The sequence below is a fragment of the Cetorhinus maximus genome, chromosome 4, assembly GCF_964194155.1.
Source record: "Cetorhinus maximus chromosome 4, sCetMax3.hap1.1, whole genome shotgun sequence".
In the NCBI taxonomy this organism is placed as follows: Eukaryota; Metazoa; Chordata; class Chondrichthyes; order Lamniformes; family Cetorhinidae; genus Cetorhinus; species Cetorhinus maximus.
Window position 1 is genome coordinate 56,837,901 of NC_135882.1, and position 17,005 is coordinate 56,854,905.

The 17,005-nt window shown below is 44.3% G+C and overlaps 1 protein-coding gene across 1 annotated transcript in view; it reads left to right on the plus strand.

The window, feature by feature from the left end:
- The window catches only part of csmd3b (CUB and Sushi multiple domains 3b), a 2,128,577-nt gene that overhangs the window by 1,866,722 nt on the left and 244,850 nt on the right, over positions 1–17,005 (plus strand). The window contains exons 39-41 of the mRNA XM_078541225.1: positions 88–157; positions 5,533–5,649; positions 5,906–6,115. Coding sequence (XP_078397351.1) covers positions 88–157; positions 5,533–5,649; positions 5,906–6,115 — 397 coding nt within the window. The remainder of the gene's footprint in view (positions 1–87; positions 158–5,532; positions 5,650–5,905; positions 6,116–17,005) is intronic.

The window sequence follows — 17,005 nt, forward strand, 5'->3', positions numbered from 1 at the left end:
CTTGTATCTTCTTGAAGATTATTGCTACTTACTTAATTTCCTTTTATAACTGACATTTCTTTGAATAAAGTATGTTGCTTTCTTCAGGGACATTCCTATATAACATGTATGCCAGGACCAGTACGGAGGTGGAATTATCCTATTCCCATGTGTATAGGTATGTATGTTTACAATTTGGGAATCAGATTAATTTTAATGTATTCCTGTCTCCTGACCTTCCTGGCCGCCACCCACACAATTAACCCTAAGTGCACCAGTTGTTGCATTTGACTTCAATGGAAGGGAAATCAAATTGTTACTAAGAGGCTACCAGAGCTCAGTGAGTTATCTATCCCTCCTCATCAAATGCAGTAGCGACATCTATTGCGGGATAGTTATGCGTCTATCCGTGCTGCTCACCAACAGCGCAGAAAAAAGTTATTCGGCTCAACAGGAGCATGGCACTAATGGTGCTCCAAATGAACCCCCTCCCACCCTCCTCCTAACCCAATTGAATTGCTGTAACAAGTGGTAGTTTCGGGGTTATAAAGACAGAAAATGCTGGAAAAACCCAGCTGGTCTGGCAGCATCTGTGGAGAGAGAAACAGGGTTAATGTTCTGAATCTGTATGATTCTTCTTCAGAGCTTCCAGACCTGCTGAATTTTTCCAGCATTTTCTGTTTTTATTTCAGATTTCCAGCACCCACAGTATTTTGCTTTTATCAAAGTCTCGGGATTTGCTGGGTGTGACTAGGTTGTTACTGGTTTGTGAAAAATAAAAGTTCCTATGTTTATGAGTAAAACACAGTTATCTATCTGTGTACTGCATTGTAATTATATGTACTATTGTACAATGGTACACCATCAGAGTACCAAGATATTAATGTTAATATACTATATACTTGACTACATCAGCTTTTCAAGACAACAATCAGCTTTTCAACCCAGGTGTCAACTTGTTAATATTTAACAAGAATTGTGTTTTTTTTCCCTACTGACATTGGAGATCATCAGTGTTAACAGGTCAAATCATTTAGAAAGTAGAATTGGAGTCAATCAAGCCTTACCTTCTCCCATTACTGATGGCACAATTTTTAAATCATGCATTGCATAAAAGCAATGATGTCCTGGCTATATCTATTGTTGTGATAAGCCTGAGTCTCACCACACTCTCAATTTAACCCCATGTCAGTGGCAGGACTAATCCTGCGACCCTAGCTACATCTCAAGAATGTCAGCAGATGGGATCTTTCGGGGGGTTCAAGCCCTAAGTGGTCTGGAGGCAGGCCTGTCGCCAAAGAGCAGAGGTGGACCAAGTCCAGAGTCGGCAGGTCTAAAGGCCTGTCTCTTCCCAAAAAAACTCAGCCCGATGCTTCCAAGGTAATCGGCGGCTCACCTCGATACAGTTGAAACTTCTACTTTAAACCCCTCCTCACCCTACCTCCTCAGCCTCACCCTCACTCCCCTCATGGTCAGCCCCCACACCTCATCCCATTACCCACTTTATGAATAGAACTCACAAACTCTGTTATAACAGTTGGAAAACATGGAATAGCCCATCAAACTCCCCTGAATGAACAGACTCTTCAAAGCAGCTGTACAAACAACTTGAAGCATTTGTAAAATGATGAAGTAGTTGGATTGCAGCCAAGAGCCCATAAACTCCCTGAGTAAACAAACCAACTTCAGAACTGCTATCTCAACAGATGTCTAGACTGGATAAGTAAAAGCAATGAGAAAAGATAAAACATTTACACTTGGTTATCATACTAGATTACCATCTTGATAGTGTAAAAAGTATTCTCTTTTATTGTGGGCTTGTTTCAGGATTCCTTGGTTTCTTACTCTAGAAGAGATCTTGCTGAAGGCAATGGTCTTTCATTCAAAATACCTTTATTTACCTTACTAATTCTTTACAAGGTTATAGAATATCAGGTCATTGGTACAGCTACTCTGTGAGGTGCTTCTCACTCATCTCCTCTCAGTGAGTGACATCACTATGACATAGCTCCTTACACACGTGCTCAGTAGCTGTCATTAAAGTTAACCCTTTACATACTCCGCCATTTTATCCATTAGATTGTATTTTTTGATTCCTCTGAAGACTTTTGCACATTCACAGTGTTGATCTTTTAATTGACAACTTGTCAGTTGGCAGAAATAACAAACCAGAAAACATATTGTTTATTAGGTAGTTACATCTGCCAATTACAGCCCTGTCATAACTCACCTTCATGAATATAGATACAAATCATGCTCAAACAAAAATAGAAAATGCTGTAAAAACTCAGCAGATCTGACAGCATCTGTGGAAAGAGAAACAGAGTTGACATTTCAAGTCTGCAGGATCCTTCTTCAGAACTACGTAGCTCTGAAGAAGAGTTATACAGACTCGAAACGTTAACTCTGTTTTTCACTCCACAGATGACGTTAGACCTGCTGAGTTTTTCCAGCATTTTCTGTTTTTGTTTCAGATTTCCAGCATCCGAAGTATTTTGCTTTTATACAAATCATGCTACAGCATTTAATGATGAACTGTAAAGGAGGAAAGACCATTTCACTTGCTTTTTAAACTCTTCCCGCTGCCAATCCACGCTCCATTCCAACATGCAGCTGGTGCAAAACCTGGCAGCTGGTAAATCCAGGGTGGGTTCTCGATGAGCCCCCAGTGCTGTCCGCTTCATCTTTCATAGGAGCGGGCGTGTTCTGGGGTCTGCTCCCCCCTTGCCCTTGTGAAAATTGCTGAGGGTGGAAATGGAGATGGGACCTCTGGTCACCCTGCAAGGCAGCCATTTTTTTCATTTTGGTCCTGATCGGGACCATGAAAGCCCAGCCCCTTGTTTTCACATGAAATAAGTCCATGTTCAGACCTATTTTTCTGCTATCAGCATTTTGGGGATTATGTCATCTTTTTTGAAATTGTTGATCAATTTTTGCTTGTTTTCTAAGTTGCAATACATGATATTGGCCCATAACTTCTCAGCTCTGGGGCATCGTACCCAGGGAGCACCCCAAAGATGGACTGGCTGATCCGCCCCCACAATCCCCCACCCCCGGCCCCCAAAATGAAAGTCCCCACATAAGGATTGCACGGCAATTGCCCAAGAAGTTCAAACTTCTGTTGGCAAACATTGGATGGTTCCAACTGTCTTAGCAGCAATAGTTACCCAGAAAAAGTTAGAAGAATTAAAGCTACTTCTACCTTCTGAGCAACCCTCCCCCCACCCCCACCCCGACCCTCCACAGGACCCTCCAACTACCCCCAATTGCCCCACCCCCCACCAATGGAGCCCCTGACTATGCCTCACCACCCTCCACTGAGTATCCCCCCACCCCCCATGGGACCCTCTGACTACCCTCCACCTACCTGCTCCTCATGTGACCCCCCGAATAACGCCCTCTCCCCAACTACCATCCCCATCCCCCCTTACTACCCATCGCACCAAACTGCCCTCCCACCCCCTGACTACCCTCCTCACACTCCAACTACACCCCAACTCCTGACTACCCCGAATACCCACCCCTCTCCTAGACTACACCTCCACACCCAGACTACACCCCCACCCCCGACTACCCTCCTCACCCCAACTGCACCCCCAGAACCTCCGACTACCTGCCCCATCACCCTTTGACCACCCCACACCCCCCCCCACTGACCATCAGACACCCCCACTGACCACACAATGCACCCGACCTCCCCACTGACCACCCCCACCCCATCACCATTCTACCCCCACTAGCCTGACTCATCCTACCCCCTATCTCCATGACCTATCCTACTGCCCCCCCTACTCCCCAATCCAACCCACTTACCATATACACTTACCTTCACCCTGGTTTCTCAAAGTGGTTGGACCTTTAAACCTACCTGCTTTACAGCAAATAGTGCCAAAAAAAGGGGGGGCATGGCTTTCTTACTTCTGACTCAACTGCCCTGGACACAAGGCCTTGGGAACCCACTGTACTTTTCTCCCCTGGCCTAAGCTGTAATGTTGGGCAAGAAAGGTTTGGCTGCATTTCAGGATAAATAACTAGGAGCAGAGTGGCAATCTGACTGTGATTGCCTCGCCACGGAAGTTATGGCCTATTGTGTTATACACTGTTGAGATATTTTATAATGTACTCTGCTTCAAACCCAAGGCTCATTGCAAGCCCTTCCTCCTGTATGTATCTATGATAGATTTTTCATAATGAGTGAGCTGTTTGATGTCTGGGTTTACTGCCTCATGAGCTGCTTGAGAAGTACATAAGGCTCGTTGTTGTAAGTGCATTGTGATTGGTTGTTATTTTTAATCCAGGAAATACAATTTCATTTTCTGGAATCATATTTGAAAATAGTGCATTCACGCAGACCACAAATTGCAAGGAAAAGGTCATTCCTCCTTGCTTTTGAATAGATGAAAATGTGTTCCTCGATCAAATGCATTATTACTGTGTGAGACTGAAGTCTCAATCTTGTGCTGGGCATATCTTATAACTCTGAAGGTAATCAGAGCAGTATTGTGTAGAATTCATAAGAGAAAATGGATAGTGTCCTGGGGAGGAGTTACTTTAGTATTAAAACAAAAAGAAAGAAGGATGCTTTTCTAAAAAAGCCAATAATATAAATCATTTAAACTAAAATCCATAGGGTTGAAATTCCAGTGTTGCATTCCAAAGTAGAACTTCATTTTGATCCCATCCCAAATCCAGGGGACAAGCCTCATACCACTTTAGGAGTGAGCACCCACCCCAATAGAAGTGCCTTGGGAGTGCCAATCTGGTGCAAAAGCCAGATTTTGATGCACTTTTTGAGAGGTAATATAGCAACTTTTTTGTATCCTTTGATGGGATGTGAGCATCCCTAAGTGCCCTTGAACTGTAGCTCACTAGGCCATTTCGGAGAGCAGTTATGAGTCAACCACATTACTGTGGATTTGGAATCACATGTAGGCCAGACCAGATAAGGATGGCAGATTTCCCTCCCTAAAGAACATTGGTGAACCAGATGGGTTTTTATGACAATCAGTGATAGTTTCAAGGTCACCATTCCTGAGACTAGCTTTCAATTCCAGATTTTATTTCCTGAATTTAAATTCCACCAGCTGCCGTAATGGGATTTGAACCCATGTCCACAGAACATTAGCTTGGGCCTCTGGATTATCAATCCAGTGACATCTCGCCTAACTAGAAATGAGAATGTTATAGTTTCCCAGATACAAGATTTCCTCCCCTCACTGGTGGCCCCATACGTTGATGGGATCAGTTGCTGACTGTCTTTGCATATTGTGCCCCAACATTACATGTGTACCTGCTGCCTTACTGGGCTGAATTCCTGGAAGAAACTTCCTCCTCAGCCAATATGGCTCTAAACTGATGTTGGGGCATATATATTGAGGACGTTTCTGTGGGGATTTTCTCATAAGTGTATCTTCGTGGCCAACAAAATAAGGGAAGTAGTTTTGTAATTGTTTTAAATCTGTAACTTTAATACTGGTAGTACTTTTTATTGATTTGCAGTCCTCATTTTGCCTCTCCTTATTTTCCTTCATGTACAAATTTGTTCTTTTATAGCCCAGTGTGGTGGTTCCCTGACTGACTTCAGTGGAGTCATTCTTAGCCCTGGGTTTCCTGGAAACTACCCTAGTAGCTTGGACTGCACTTGGACCATAACACTGCCTATTGGCTTTGGTATGTCATGAGAATTGGAACAGTTTGCATGTTACTTTGTCAGGTACAACAGCTGCAGCTGCCTATTGTCTGGAATGAGGTAATGCCCATCTATAGTAACAGTAATAGTCAGTTGTCCTCTTTATGGTGTTGAGTAATTAAATCTATGAACCGTCTGTTCTGGACACTTGAATGTATGAGCATACAGTCCTTCATTCATGATATGTATCTTTAAGAAACTAATTCATTTTATTTTTATGTCATTTGTAACCTTCAGGCGTGCATTTGCAGTTTGTCAATTTTTCCACGGAAACAATCCATGACTACATAGAAGTGCGGAGTGGGTCTGCAGCAACTGGGACAGTAATTGGTAGATTTAGTGGTCCTCAGGTGCCAGCACCTCTTTTCAGTACAACACACGAAACGACCCTGTACTTTCACAGTGATTATTCCCAAAACAAACAAGGCTTCCGCAGCATATATCAAGGTAAGTGTTGAAAAATATAAGTGCTAAGATGCCATTGAAAGTTTGATAGGTGACACTGGCACACTTTGGGATGCCTGGCAGTTCATTCCCAAGGAGTAAACGTAACAACACTTGAAGCATATATATCATTGATGTTACCTTCTTCCCGGGCTATACTTGGAGAGGGGGTGGGGGCGGTGTAAGTAATTACCAATGAGGTAAATTTTCTTCTGCTTTGTGTCAGGACTTTGCTTATTTAATGCACAGAGACTGGAGGAAAAAATGGTAGAGAGTGGTGACCCCTCCATGTGTGCTTTCAGGGGTTTCCAAAGGTGGGGTGGGGTGGAAGGGTGGAGGGGAGGATGGGAGTGAGTTTGGAGAGCTTTCATTTGGTAAGGAAAGAAACATAAAGGTAATGATAATTGTGTGGGAGTTATGCCTCCCTTTCTTGAGCCTAAAGTTAAAGTAATTTATACTTTTACAAATGCAACCATGGCTGAAATGTTGCTATTTTAGATAAGTTTGTGCAAATGTACCGATTTACTTGCAGCTATTTTGAACAGCGCAAAACAGCAAAAGTTCATCATGGGATTGAATTTTATGGCGCACTGCCCCAAAAGGGAAAATCAGTCAAAACTGGGAAATAAGAATACTGGTCCAAACTGGTCTTCTATACCTTAAAATGGAACACCAGTAAAACTGGGAAATAAGAGTACTGATCTGAACTGTTTCTTCCTTCTGGGGCCGGTATGTTTGAAGGTGCTGGGGGCTCATCAGGTAAAGCAAGTGGCCGTCCCAGTCACCCCTGTTTCCCATATTACGGTGGTGAGGGAAGGCGTCAGGGAGCAGGCACAGACCTGCTTATTACCTCTGAATCCAGGCTACATGGGCTGGATTTTACAAGGCGCTATATTCCCCATCCCCCTGAAAAAAAAGTTGATCATCTGTTAGCCCACCAGAAACCCAGCTGCTCCATAGCGATATTGCGCTGAGAGCAGCCTTTTAATTGGTTTAGAGTGAGACTTTGCCCCCATCGCAGAGGAAGTCCCGCCCTAGGGAGCTGTTTACCAATCTGATTGGCTGGCAGATCTATAGGTGCAGCAGTGCCAGGATTGAGTGGTGGCCACTTCTGGGACTACAGGCATTCTCTGAAAAGAAGAAATAATGGAGCCTGGACTGAAAGCTGAGTCTGGGATTTTAGACGGGCCTGGTTGGCAGACGCCAGTGAGAACAGGGAGGGGGTGTGGGGTCTCCAGTTCGAGAGGCCAGAAGCTGAGGGTTAAGCGGGGTGGGGGGGTTATGACCTTGAGGTGGAGGCTTTCGATGGTCACCGGGGACGCTCCAAAGGAGGTACCTCCCCATCCTGCCCAACAGGCACAGCAATCAATTAGGAAGGTAAATGGAATGTTGGCATTTATTGCAAGGGGAATCGAGTATAACAGTAGGGAAGTATTGCAACAGCTGTACAGGGCCCCAGTGAGACCGCATCTGGAGTACTGTGTACAACCTCCTTACGTAAGAAAGGATATAATTGCATTCGAAACAGTTCAGAGAAGGTTCATTCAGTTGATTCCTGGGTTATCTTATGAAGAAAGGTTGAGCAGGTTGGGTCTATACCCCTTGGAATTTAGCAGAATGAAAGGTGATCTTACTGATCAATATAAGATCTTGAGGGGCCTTGACAAAGTTGATGCTGACAGGATGAGAGAATGAGGGGACACGGTTTGAAAATTAGGGGTCTCCCATTTAAGACTGAGGTGAGGAGAAATTTTTTCTCTCGGAGAATTATTAGTCTTGCGGAATTCTCTTCCCCAGGAGGCTGGGGCATTGAATACATTCAAGACTGAGTTAGATAGGTTTTTGATTGGCAAGGGAGTCAGTGGTTTTTGGGGCAGACAGGAAAGTAGAGTTGAGGCTATGTCAGATCAGCTATGATTTTATCGAATTGTGGAGCAGACTCGAGGGGCTGAATGGCCTACTCCTGCTCCTAATTCTTGTGTTCTTGTTATTATTTAGTAGCCCACGCAGTGAAAGCTGACCCCCTTGTCTTTGCCTTCCCCTGCTGCATGTAAAATAGTGGTGGAGGCAGAATGAGGCCCTTAAATGGCTATTAATTGGCCACTTAAGGACTAAGGGTTGGTGAACTGCCTGACACCTTTCCCGCCTACTGTTATATGGGAGACCTGTGGGTGGAAAGGCCACCACCTCTATTTTACAAACCCTTCAAATATGCTTGCGGGGCAGCTGTAAAATCCAGCCCCATGACTCTTATTCCTCGAGGGCTGCCTGTGGTTCCAGCAGCGGCCTCGCTCGATCCTGGCGCTGCTGAGACTACAGAGCAGTTGGCCAATCTGAGCGCAGGTGGGGACAGAACTCCCACTCTGAATCAATTAAAACTACTTCCAGTATATTATCACTGTGGGGTAGCCAGTCCCTGAGTCGACAGGCTCAAGAGCGACTTTCCCAAAACCCAGCCCATGATGATTCATAAATATACAGCAGCCACAGTGGGCAAAGTGAAAAATAGGTGAAATTCCTTCCCCATACACATGCACATGCAGTGCATTTTATACTGGTGTTTCACTTTTGAAGATTGTTCCCTTATATCTTTCAACAACTTTACAGCGTGAATTAAATTGCGAGCATGATAGCTAAAGATTTTCTTTTCTTGTACAAATATTTTAGATAATGAAAGAATAGTTGAGGACTGTCTAAAAGAGTTCTTAAACCAAAACCATCTTCCTGTTTGGGCTTTTCCCATTTTACTTTTTGTCACTACATTGCTGGTTGACACCCTTCTCCACCTCTTCCTGTCAATCACCGATTCCATCTCCAATCCCGCTGCATTTACGTCTTTCACCAACACATCTTTCCATCTTTCCAACAAGGAAAAGGCGGAGGCATTGAACAGGTATTTTACTTCTGTCTTCAATGTTGAAGACTTAGCAAACTTCCCAAAGATAATTAAAAATCAAAGGGCGAATGGGAGGGAGGAACTTAAAACAATCACCCTCACTAGGGAAAACTAATTTTTAAAAATTCATTCCTGGGATGTAGGCATCGCTGGCTAGGCCAGCATTTATTGCCCATCCCTAACTGCCCTTGAGAAGGTGGTGGTGAGCTGTCTTCTTGAACTGCTACAGCCCATGTGGTGTAGGTACACCCACAATGCTGTTAGGGTCGGAGTTCCAGGATTTTGACCCAGCGACAGTGAAGGAACGGCAATATATTTCTAAGTCAGAATGGTGAGTGACTTGGAGGGAAACTTCCAGGTGATGGTGCTCTCATGCATCTGTTGCCCTTGTCCTTCGAGATGGTGGTGGTCATGGGTTTGGAAGGTGCTGCCTAATGAGCCTGGTGAGTTTATACAGTGCTTCTTCCACTCTGTCAGTGGTGGAGGGAGTGAATATTTGTGGAAGGGGTGCCAATCAAGCAGGCTGCTTTCTTCTGCATGGTATCAAGCTTCTTGAGTGTTGCTGGAGCTGCAGGAGATGAGTTATTCACTGCAGGATTCCTAGCCTCTGACCTGCTCTTGTAGCCACAGTATTTATATGGCTCATCCAGTTCAGTTTCTGGTCAATGATAACCCCCAGGATGTTGATAGTAGGGTAGTCAGCGATGGTAATGCCATTGAATAGAAACATAGAAACCAGGAGCAGGAGTAGGCCACTCAGACCCTCAAGCTTGCTCCACCATTCAGTATGATCATGCTGATCCTCTATCTCAACGCCATATTCCTGCTTTCTCTCCATACTCCTTGATGCACCTAATATCCTAAAAATTATCAATTTCTTTCTTGAACATACTCAGTGACCCAGCCTCCACAGCCTTCTGTGGTAGAGAATTCCACAGGTTGACCACTCCCTGAGTGAAGAAATTTTTCCTCATCTCAGTCCTAAATGGCCTGCCCCATATCCTGAGACTGTGGCCCCTGGTTCTAGACTCCCCAACCAGGGGAAACATCCTTCCTGCATCCAGTCTGTCTAACCCTGTTAGAATCTTATGTGTTTCAATCAGATGCCCTCTCATTCTTCTAAACTCCAGTGTATACAGGCCCAGTTGAACCAACCTCTCCTCATACGACAGTCCTGCCACCCCTGGTATCAGCCTAGTGAACCTTTGCTGCACTACCTCTATGGCAAGTATATCCTTTCTTAGGTAGGGAGACCAAAACTGCATGCAATATTCCAGGTGTGGTCTCACCAAGGCCCTGTCTCTAACTGCAGTTAAGACATCCCTACTTCTGAATTCAAATCCTCTTGCAATGAAGGCCAAGATACCATTTGCCTTCCAAATTGCTTGCTGCACCTGACTGTTGACTTTCATTGACTGGTGTACAAGGACACCCAGATCCCTTTTCGCATCCGCATTTCGCAATATATCACCATGTAAATAATACTCTGCCTTTCTGTTTTTCACACCGAAGTGTATAGCTTCACATATATCCACGTTATACTGCATCTGCCATGCGTTTGCCCACACACACAACTTGTCTAAATCACCCTGAAGCCTCTTTGCATCCTCCTCACAACCCCGCCCAGTTTTGTGTCATCAGCAAACTTGGAAATATTGCACTTGGTTCCCTCACCCAAGTGATTCATATATGTCGTGAATAGTTGGGGCTCAAGCACTGATCCCTGCGGTACACCACTAGCCACCGCCTGCCACCTGGAAAAAGACCCATTTATTCCCACTCTGTTTCTGGCCTGTCAACCAATTATCAATGCATGCCAGCATATTACCCCAATCCCATGTGCTTTAATTTTGCCCACTAGCCTCTTATGTAGGAATTTCGAGGGGTGATGGTTAGGTTCTCTCTTGTTGGAAATGGCCATTGCCTGGCACTTGTGTGGCATGAATGCTACTTGCCACTTGTCAGCCCAAGCCTGGATATTGTCCAGGTCTTGCTGCATTTGGACATGGGTTGCTTCAGTAACTGAGGAGTCGAGAATGGTGCTGAACATTGTGCAATCATCAGCGAACATCCCCACTTCTGACCTTATGATGGAAGGAAGGTCATTGATGAAGCAGCTGAAGGTGATTGGGCCTAGGATACTACCCTGAGGAACATTTGCAGTGATGTCCTGGAACTGAGGTGATTTGACTTCTAACAACCAGAACCATCTTCCTTTGTGCTAGGTATGATTCAACCAGTGGAGGAGCTTTCACCCGATTCCCATTTACTCCAGTTTTGCCAGGGCTCCTTGATGCCACACCCGGTCAAGTGCTACTTTGATGTCAAGGGCAGCCACTCTCACCTCACCTCTGGAGTTCAGTTTTTTTGCCCAGGTTTGAACCAAGGCTATAATGGGGTCAGGAGCTGAGTGATCATGGCAGAACCCAAACTGAGCATGATTGAACAGATTATTTCTAAGCAAGTGCTGCTTGATAGCACTGTTAATGACCCCTTCCATCACTTTACTGATGATCAAGAGTAGACTAATGGAACGGTAATTGGATAGGTTGGATTTGCCCTGCTTTTTGTGTACAGGACATACCTGGGCAATTTTCCACATAGCTGGGTAGATGCCAGTGTTGTAGCTGTACTGGAACAACTTGGCTAGGGATGTGGCAAGTTCTGGAGCACAAGTCTTCAGTACTATTGCCACAATATTGTCAGCCCATTGCCTTTGCAGTATTCAGTGCTTTCGGTCATTTCTTGATATCACGTGGAATGAATCAAATTGGCTGAAGTCTGATGTCTGTGATGCTGGGACCTCCGGAGGAGGCCGGGATGGACCAACCACTCACCACTTCTGGCTGAAGATTGTTGCAAGTGTGTCAGCCTTATCTTTTGCACTGATGTGCTGGGCTCCTCCATCATTGAGGATGGGGATACTTTTGGAGACTTCTCCTCCAGTGAGCTGTTTAATTATCCATCACCATTCACAGCTGGATGTGGCAGGACCTCAGAGCTTAGATCTGTTCAGTTGGTTATGGAATCGCTTAGCTCTGTCTATCTCTTGCTGCTTATGCTGTTTGGCATGCAAGTACATGCAAACAAGGAGCAGGAATAGGCCATTTGGCCCCTCAAGCCTGCTCCGCCAAATAATCCTGAGCTGTAGCTTCACCAGGTTGACACCTTATTTTTAGCAATGCCTGGTGCTGCTCCTGGCATGCCCTCCTGCACTTTTCATTGAACCAGGGTTGATTCCTGGCTTGGTGGTAATTGTAGAGTGGGGCATATGCCAGGCCATGAGGTTACATATTGTGGCTCAGTACAACTCTGCTGCTTCTGATGCCCCATAGAGCCTCATGGATGTCCAGTTACTAGATCTGTTCAAAATCTATCCCACTTAGCACAGTGGTAGTGCTACGCAACATGATGGAAGGTATCCTCAATGCGAAAACAGGACTTCGTCTCCACAAGGGCTTAACAGTGGTCATTCCTACTGATACGTGCAATACGTGGTAATCAGCAGGAAGTTTCCTTGCCCATATTTGACCTGATGCCATGAGACTTCATGGGGACCGGAGTCAATGTCGAGTATGCCACTGTATACCACTGTGCCGTCACCTCTACTGGATCCGTCCTGCTGGTGGGACAGGACATATCCAGGGATGGTGATGGTGGTGCCTGGGACATTATCTGTCAGGTATGATTCCATGAGGATGACTATGTCAGGCTGTTGCTTGATTAACCTGTGAGACAACTCTCCCAATTTTGGCACAAGTCTCCAGATGTTCGTAAGGAGGACTTTGCAGGGTCGATATGGTCGAGTTTACCGTTGTCGTTTCTGGTACCTAAGTCAATGCTGAGTGATCCGTCAAGTTTCATTTCATATTAGACCTAAAGGCTGACAAGTGCTCAGGACCAGATGGCCTGCATCCTGGCATCTTAAAAGAAGTGGCTGCTGAGATAGCAGATGTATTGGTTATAATCTTCCAAAATTCCTTAGATCTTGGAAGAGTCCCAGTATGTTCCTATGATCTTAAGCCTTTCTCTTATACATCTTCCTGGCAGCCCCAGTTTCAGCACTCATCACAGCACATTTCCTCTTTGTCTCCTCAACAGATGACTATAACATTTCAATCCCTTCTCAGCTACTTTCTTCAGTACTCTCACAACCTTCACTGACCCCTGATGTGCTAGTTCCTGATATTTTCCTTTCTCATTACTCGACACATCCATGTCAGCATCCTTATGCCATTATTACCCAGTCGCCTTCATAGAGTTGCCCAAGTTTCTGCACAATATAGCGGGGCCAGCCTCACAACCGTCTTGTAGATTCTTCCTTTCAGTTTCAGCAATACCTTTCCATCCAGTTATTCCAGTAATAACTGTAAATCAGGAGGTGAAAGGGAGAGAGGAACTTGGTGAAATTTAAAGCACTAGGGAAGTGGTACTGAGCAAATTGATGGAGCTGCGGGCTGGCAAGTCTCCGGGACCCAATGGATTACATCCTAGAGTATTAAAAGAGGTTGCTAATGAAGTTGTCGATGCGTTGGCGTTAATTTTCCAAAATTCGCCAGATTCTGGAAAGGTTCCATCAGACTGGAAAGTAGCAAATATAACCCCTCTATTCGAGAAGGGAGGGAGGCAGAAAACAGGAAACTATAGGCCAGTTAGCTTGTGGGAAAGTTGTTAGAATCGATCACTAAGGAAGTTATAGCTGGGCACTTAGAAGAGGTCGAGGCAATCGGGAAGAGTCAGCATGGTTTTTGTGAAAGGAAAATTATGTTTAACCAATTTACTGGAGTATTTTGAAGGAATAATATGCGTGGTGGATAAAGGAGTGCCTGTAGACGTACTGTACTTGGATTTCCAAAAGGCATTTGATAAGGTGCTACATCAAAGAATATTACAGAAAATAAAAGTGCATGATGTAGGGAGTAACACATTAACATGGATAGAAGATTGGCTAGTTGGCAGAAAGCATAGAGTGTGCATAAATGGGTCTTTTTCAGATTGGCAGGATGTGACAAGTGGAGTCCCACAATGGTCTGTGCTGCTGCTACAACTTTTTATGATTTACATCAATGACTTAGATGAGGGAAGCGAATACATGGTAGCTAAATTCACAGATGACACAAAGGTACGTAGGAAATCTTGTGAAGAGGACATGAGGTTGCAGATGGATATAGATAGGTTGAGTGAGAGGGCAAAGATCTGGCAAATGGGGCAGAATTTTCTGTTCGGTGTGCGGGGGTAGGACTCGCACGCTGACACGTAAAATGATGTGCGGTTACGACGGGCATGCGTCCCGAAATCATCACGCGTCATTCCGATCTTCAGTTCGGCGGGCGCACACCGGAGTCTGCTGCATGCCTGCCGAACTGTCAAAGGCCTGTTAAGGCCTTAAATTAAATAATTGAAGTACTTGTCAGGGTTGCCCGTCAAACTTTAAGGTCGGGGGGCAAGCGAAGAGCCCAGGCGGCCTTCGCATTTTCATGGAACCTCATCCACGGGCAGGATGAGGTTTCATGAAGGGCTTATTAATTAAATAAAATGTTCGATGAAAATTCATGAACATGCCCCAGCTCATGTGACAATGTCACATGAGGGGACATGTCTGAACAATTTTATTTTTTTATTTTTCCCATCTTTATGACTGAACTTAATCTCCCTGAGGCAGCTCTGTGCCTCAGGGAGATTTCTGCGCTCTTTCCCTCCTCCCCCCACCCGCACAGGTAGCACTCAGCACTTCCGGGTGCACGTCACGCTGGGCAGGCCTTAATTGGCCCGCCCACGTTAAATGGCAGCGCGCAGCCAATCGCGGGTGGCAATCGGCTCCGCGCTGCTCCCGACCAGCCCACCCGATGGGGAGAAAATTCTCCCCACAGAGTTTAATGTGGGAAAATGTGAAGTTGTTCACTTTGGCAGGATGAACAAAAAAACAGAGTATTACTTAAATGGAGAGTGGCTGCATAATCCTGAAGTGCCGAGGGATCTAGGTGTTCCAGTACATGAGTCACAAAATGTTTAGTATGCAGGTATAGCAAGTAATTAATAAGGCTAATGGATTGAACATAAAAGTATGGATGTTATGCTTCGGTTACACAGGGCATTGGTGAGTCTGCACCTTGAATTGTGTGTGCAGTTTTGGTCTTCTTATTTAAGGAAAGATGTAAATGCATTGGAGGCGATTCAGAGGAGTTTTACTCGATCGATACCTGGAATGAGTGGGTTGTCTCGTGGGGAAAGACTGGACAAACTCGGCTTGTTTCCACTGGTGTTTAGAAGAATGAGGGATGATTTGATTGTAGTATACAAGATCCTGAACGGCCTTGACAAGGTGGATGTCAAAAGAATGTTTTCTCTTGTGGGTGGGTCCAGAGCTAGGGGGCACTGTTTTAAAATTAGGGGTCATCCTCTTAAGACACAGATGAGGAGAATTTTTTTCTCTCAGGCTTGTGTGACTTTGGAACTCGCTGCCTCAGAAGGTCGGGGAGGCAGGGTCATTGAATATTTTTAAGGCAGAGGTAGATAGATTCTTGTTAGGCAAGGGAATCAAAGGTTATCAAGGTTAGATGGGAACATGGAAATCGAAACACAAAAAGATCAGCCATGATCTTATTGAATGGCGGAGCAGGCTTGAGGGGCCAAACGGCCTGTCCCTTTTCCTATTTCTTATGTTCTTAACATAAGAAACTTAAATGTGCATGATATGTTTTGCCTGATACAAGCATGATTAAAATTGTATAGAGGAAAATGTATTATCCATCTATTTGGTTTATTAACTCTTCCAATCAGGTTGATCTGATTAATTTATCAGTAGTGTGTCTTTTAATATAAACTACAAAAAGGAAAATAAAGAAACACAGAAAACAAAAAAGATGTTGTCAATGATTACTTTTCATGACTGTTATATAGATGTCTGTTGAGGGTAACAGTCCTGGACTTACAAGTTGCCACTGAGTTCATTGAATCTAAATACGTTATAAGCCAAGTTAACTGAATCCAGTGAACTTAAATGGAGTCGAGAAAGTATACATATCAGTCAACAAAAACAGAAAACAGCAGAGTTCAAAACCCTATATATATTTATACAACTCCCCTCTAGCCCTGCAGTTAGGTTTAAGCCTAAAAAAAAATTACAGTGAATTATTTTTGTGCATTTTCCCTCTTTAAAAAACATTGCAAAACGTGCAGCAAATGATTTAGTCCCTCAGCTGAAGTCCTTTGAAAGAATTGTTTCCGTGAAAAGGCTGCCACACAAAGCAGTAACTTGTTCAAATGGTATGCTTTGCTATCCAAGGGATTAGATATGTTGCTGTGATAGTGAATGTTTAAATCCCGAGACAGAAAGCAGTTGCCATGCAATGGGCTGCCTGATGATAAATGCTCTGGCAACGTAATGTGTCAAGCAAAAAAGAGTAGACTTGTTATTTTTTAAACCAGCATGATAGAATATATTCCTTTTCCCTTTCACTCTGAACAAAGGGGAAAATTAATTGCTTAACTAAAATTTGAATGTAATGTTGCATTGTAGCAGTTTTAACTTATCATGAATATAAAAATTTCCAGAGGAAATGTGTTGCTTTGATCTACCAAAAAGGGGCAGGATTATTTAAACCAATCAGATATTTTAGGAGCAAGAAAAGGTTTTGTTTATATCCAGTAACAGCCTGTCACCAGAGAATTTCTGTTTGGCCCTGCCAATCTGTGGCTTAACCAGCAAAACCATCTGTTATGTTCCTTCTGTCGGTTCACTTTGCTCACAAACACAATTGCACACCTATCTACTGGTCAGTGAGTTGGTAAATAATATACTGCAGATGCAGAGACCAACCTAAGATGAAGCACATGCTGTTTGTTAACACAACTAACAGAGCACTAACACATGTGTGCTTCTCAAACCAGACCCTACTCTAAACTATTGATTAACATTGTGGCCCATGCTATACAGCAATTGGGTAATACAATCAGATGATCATTCTGCGCACATTCTCTTAAAGGTGTATTGCACC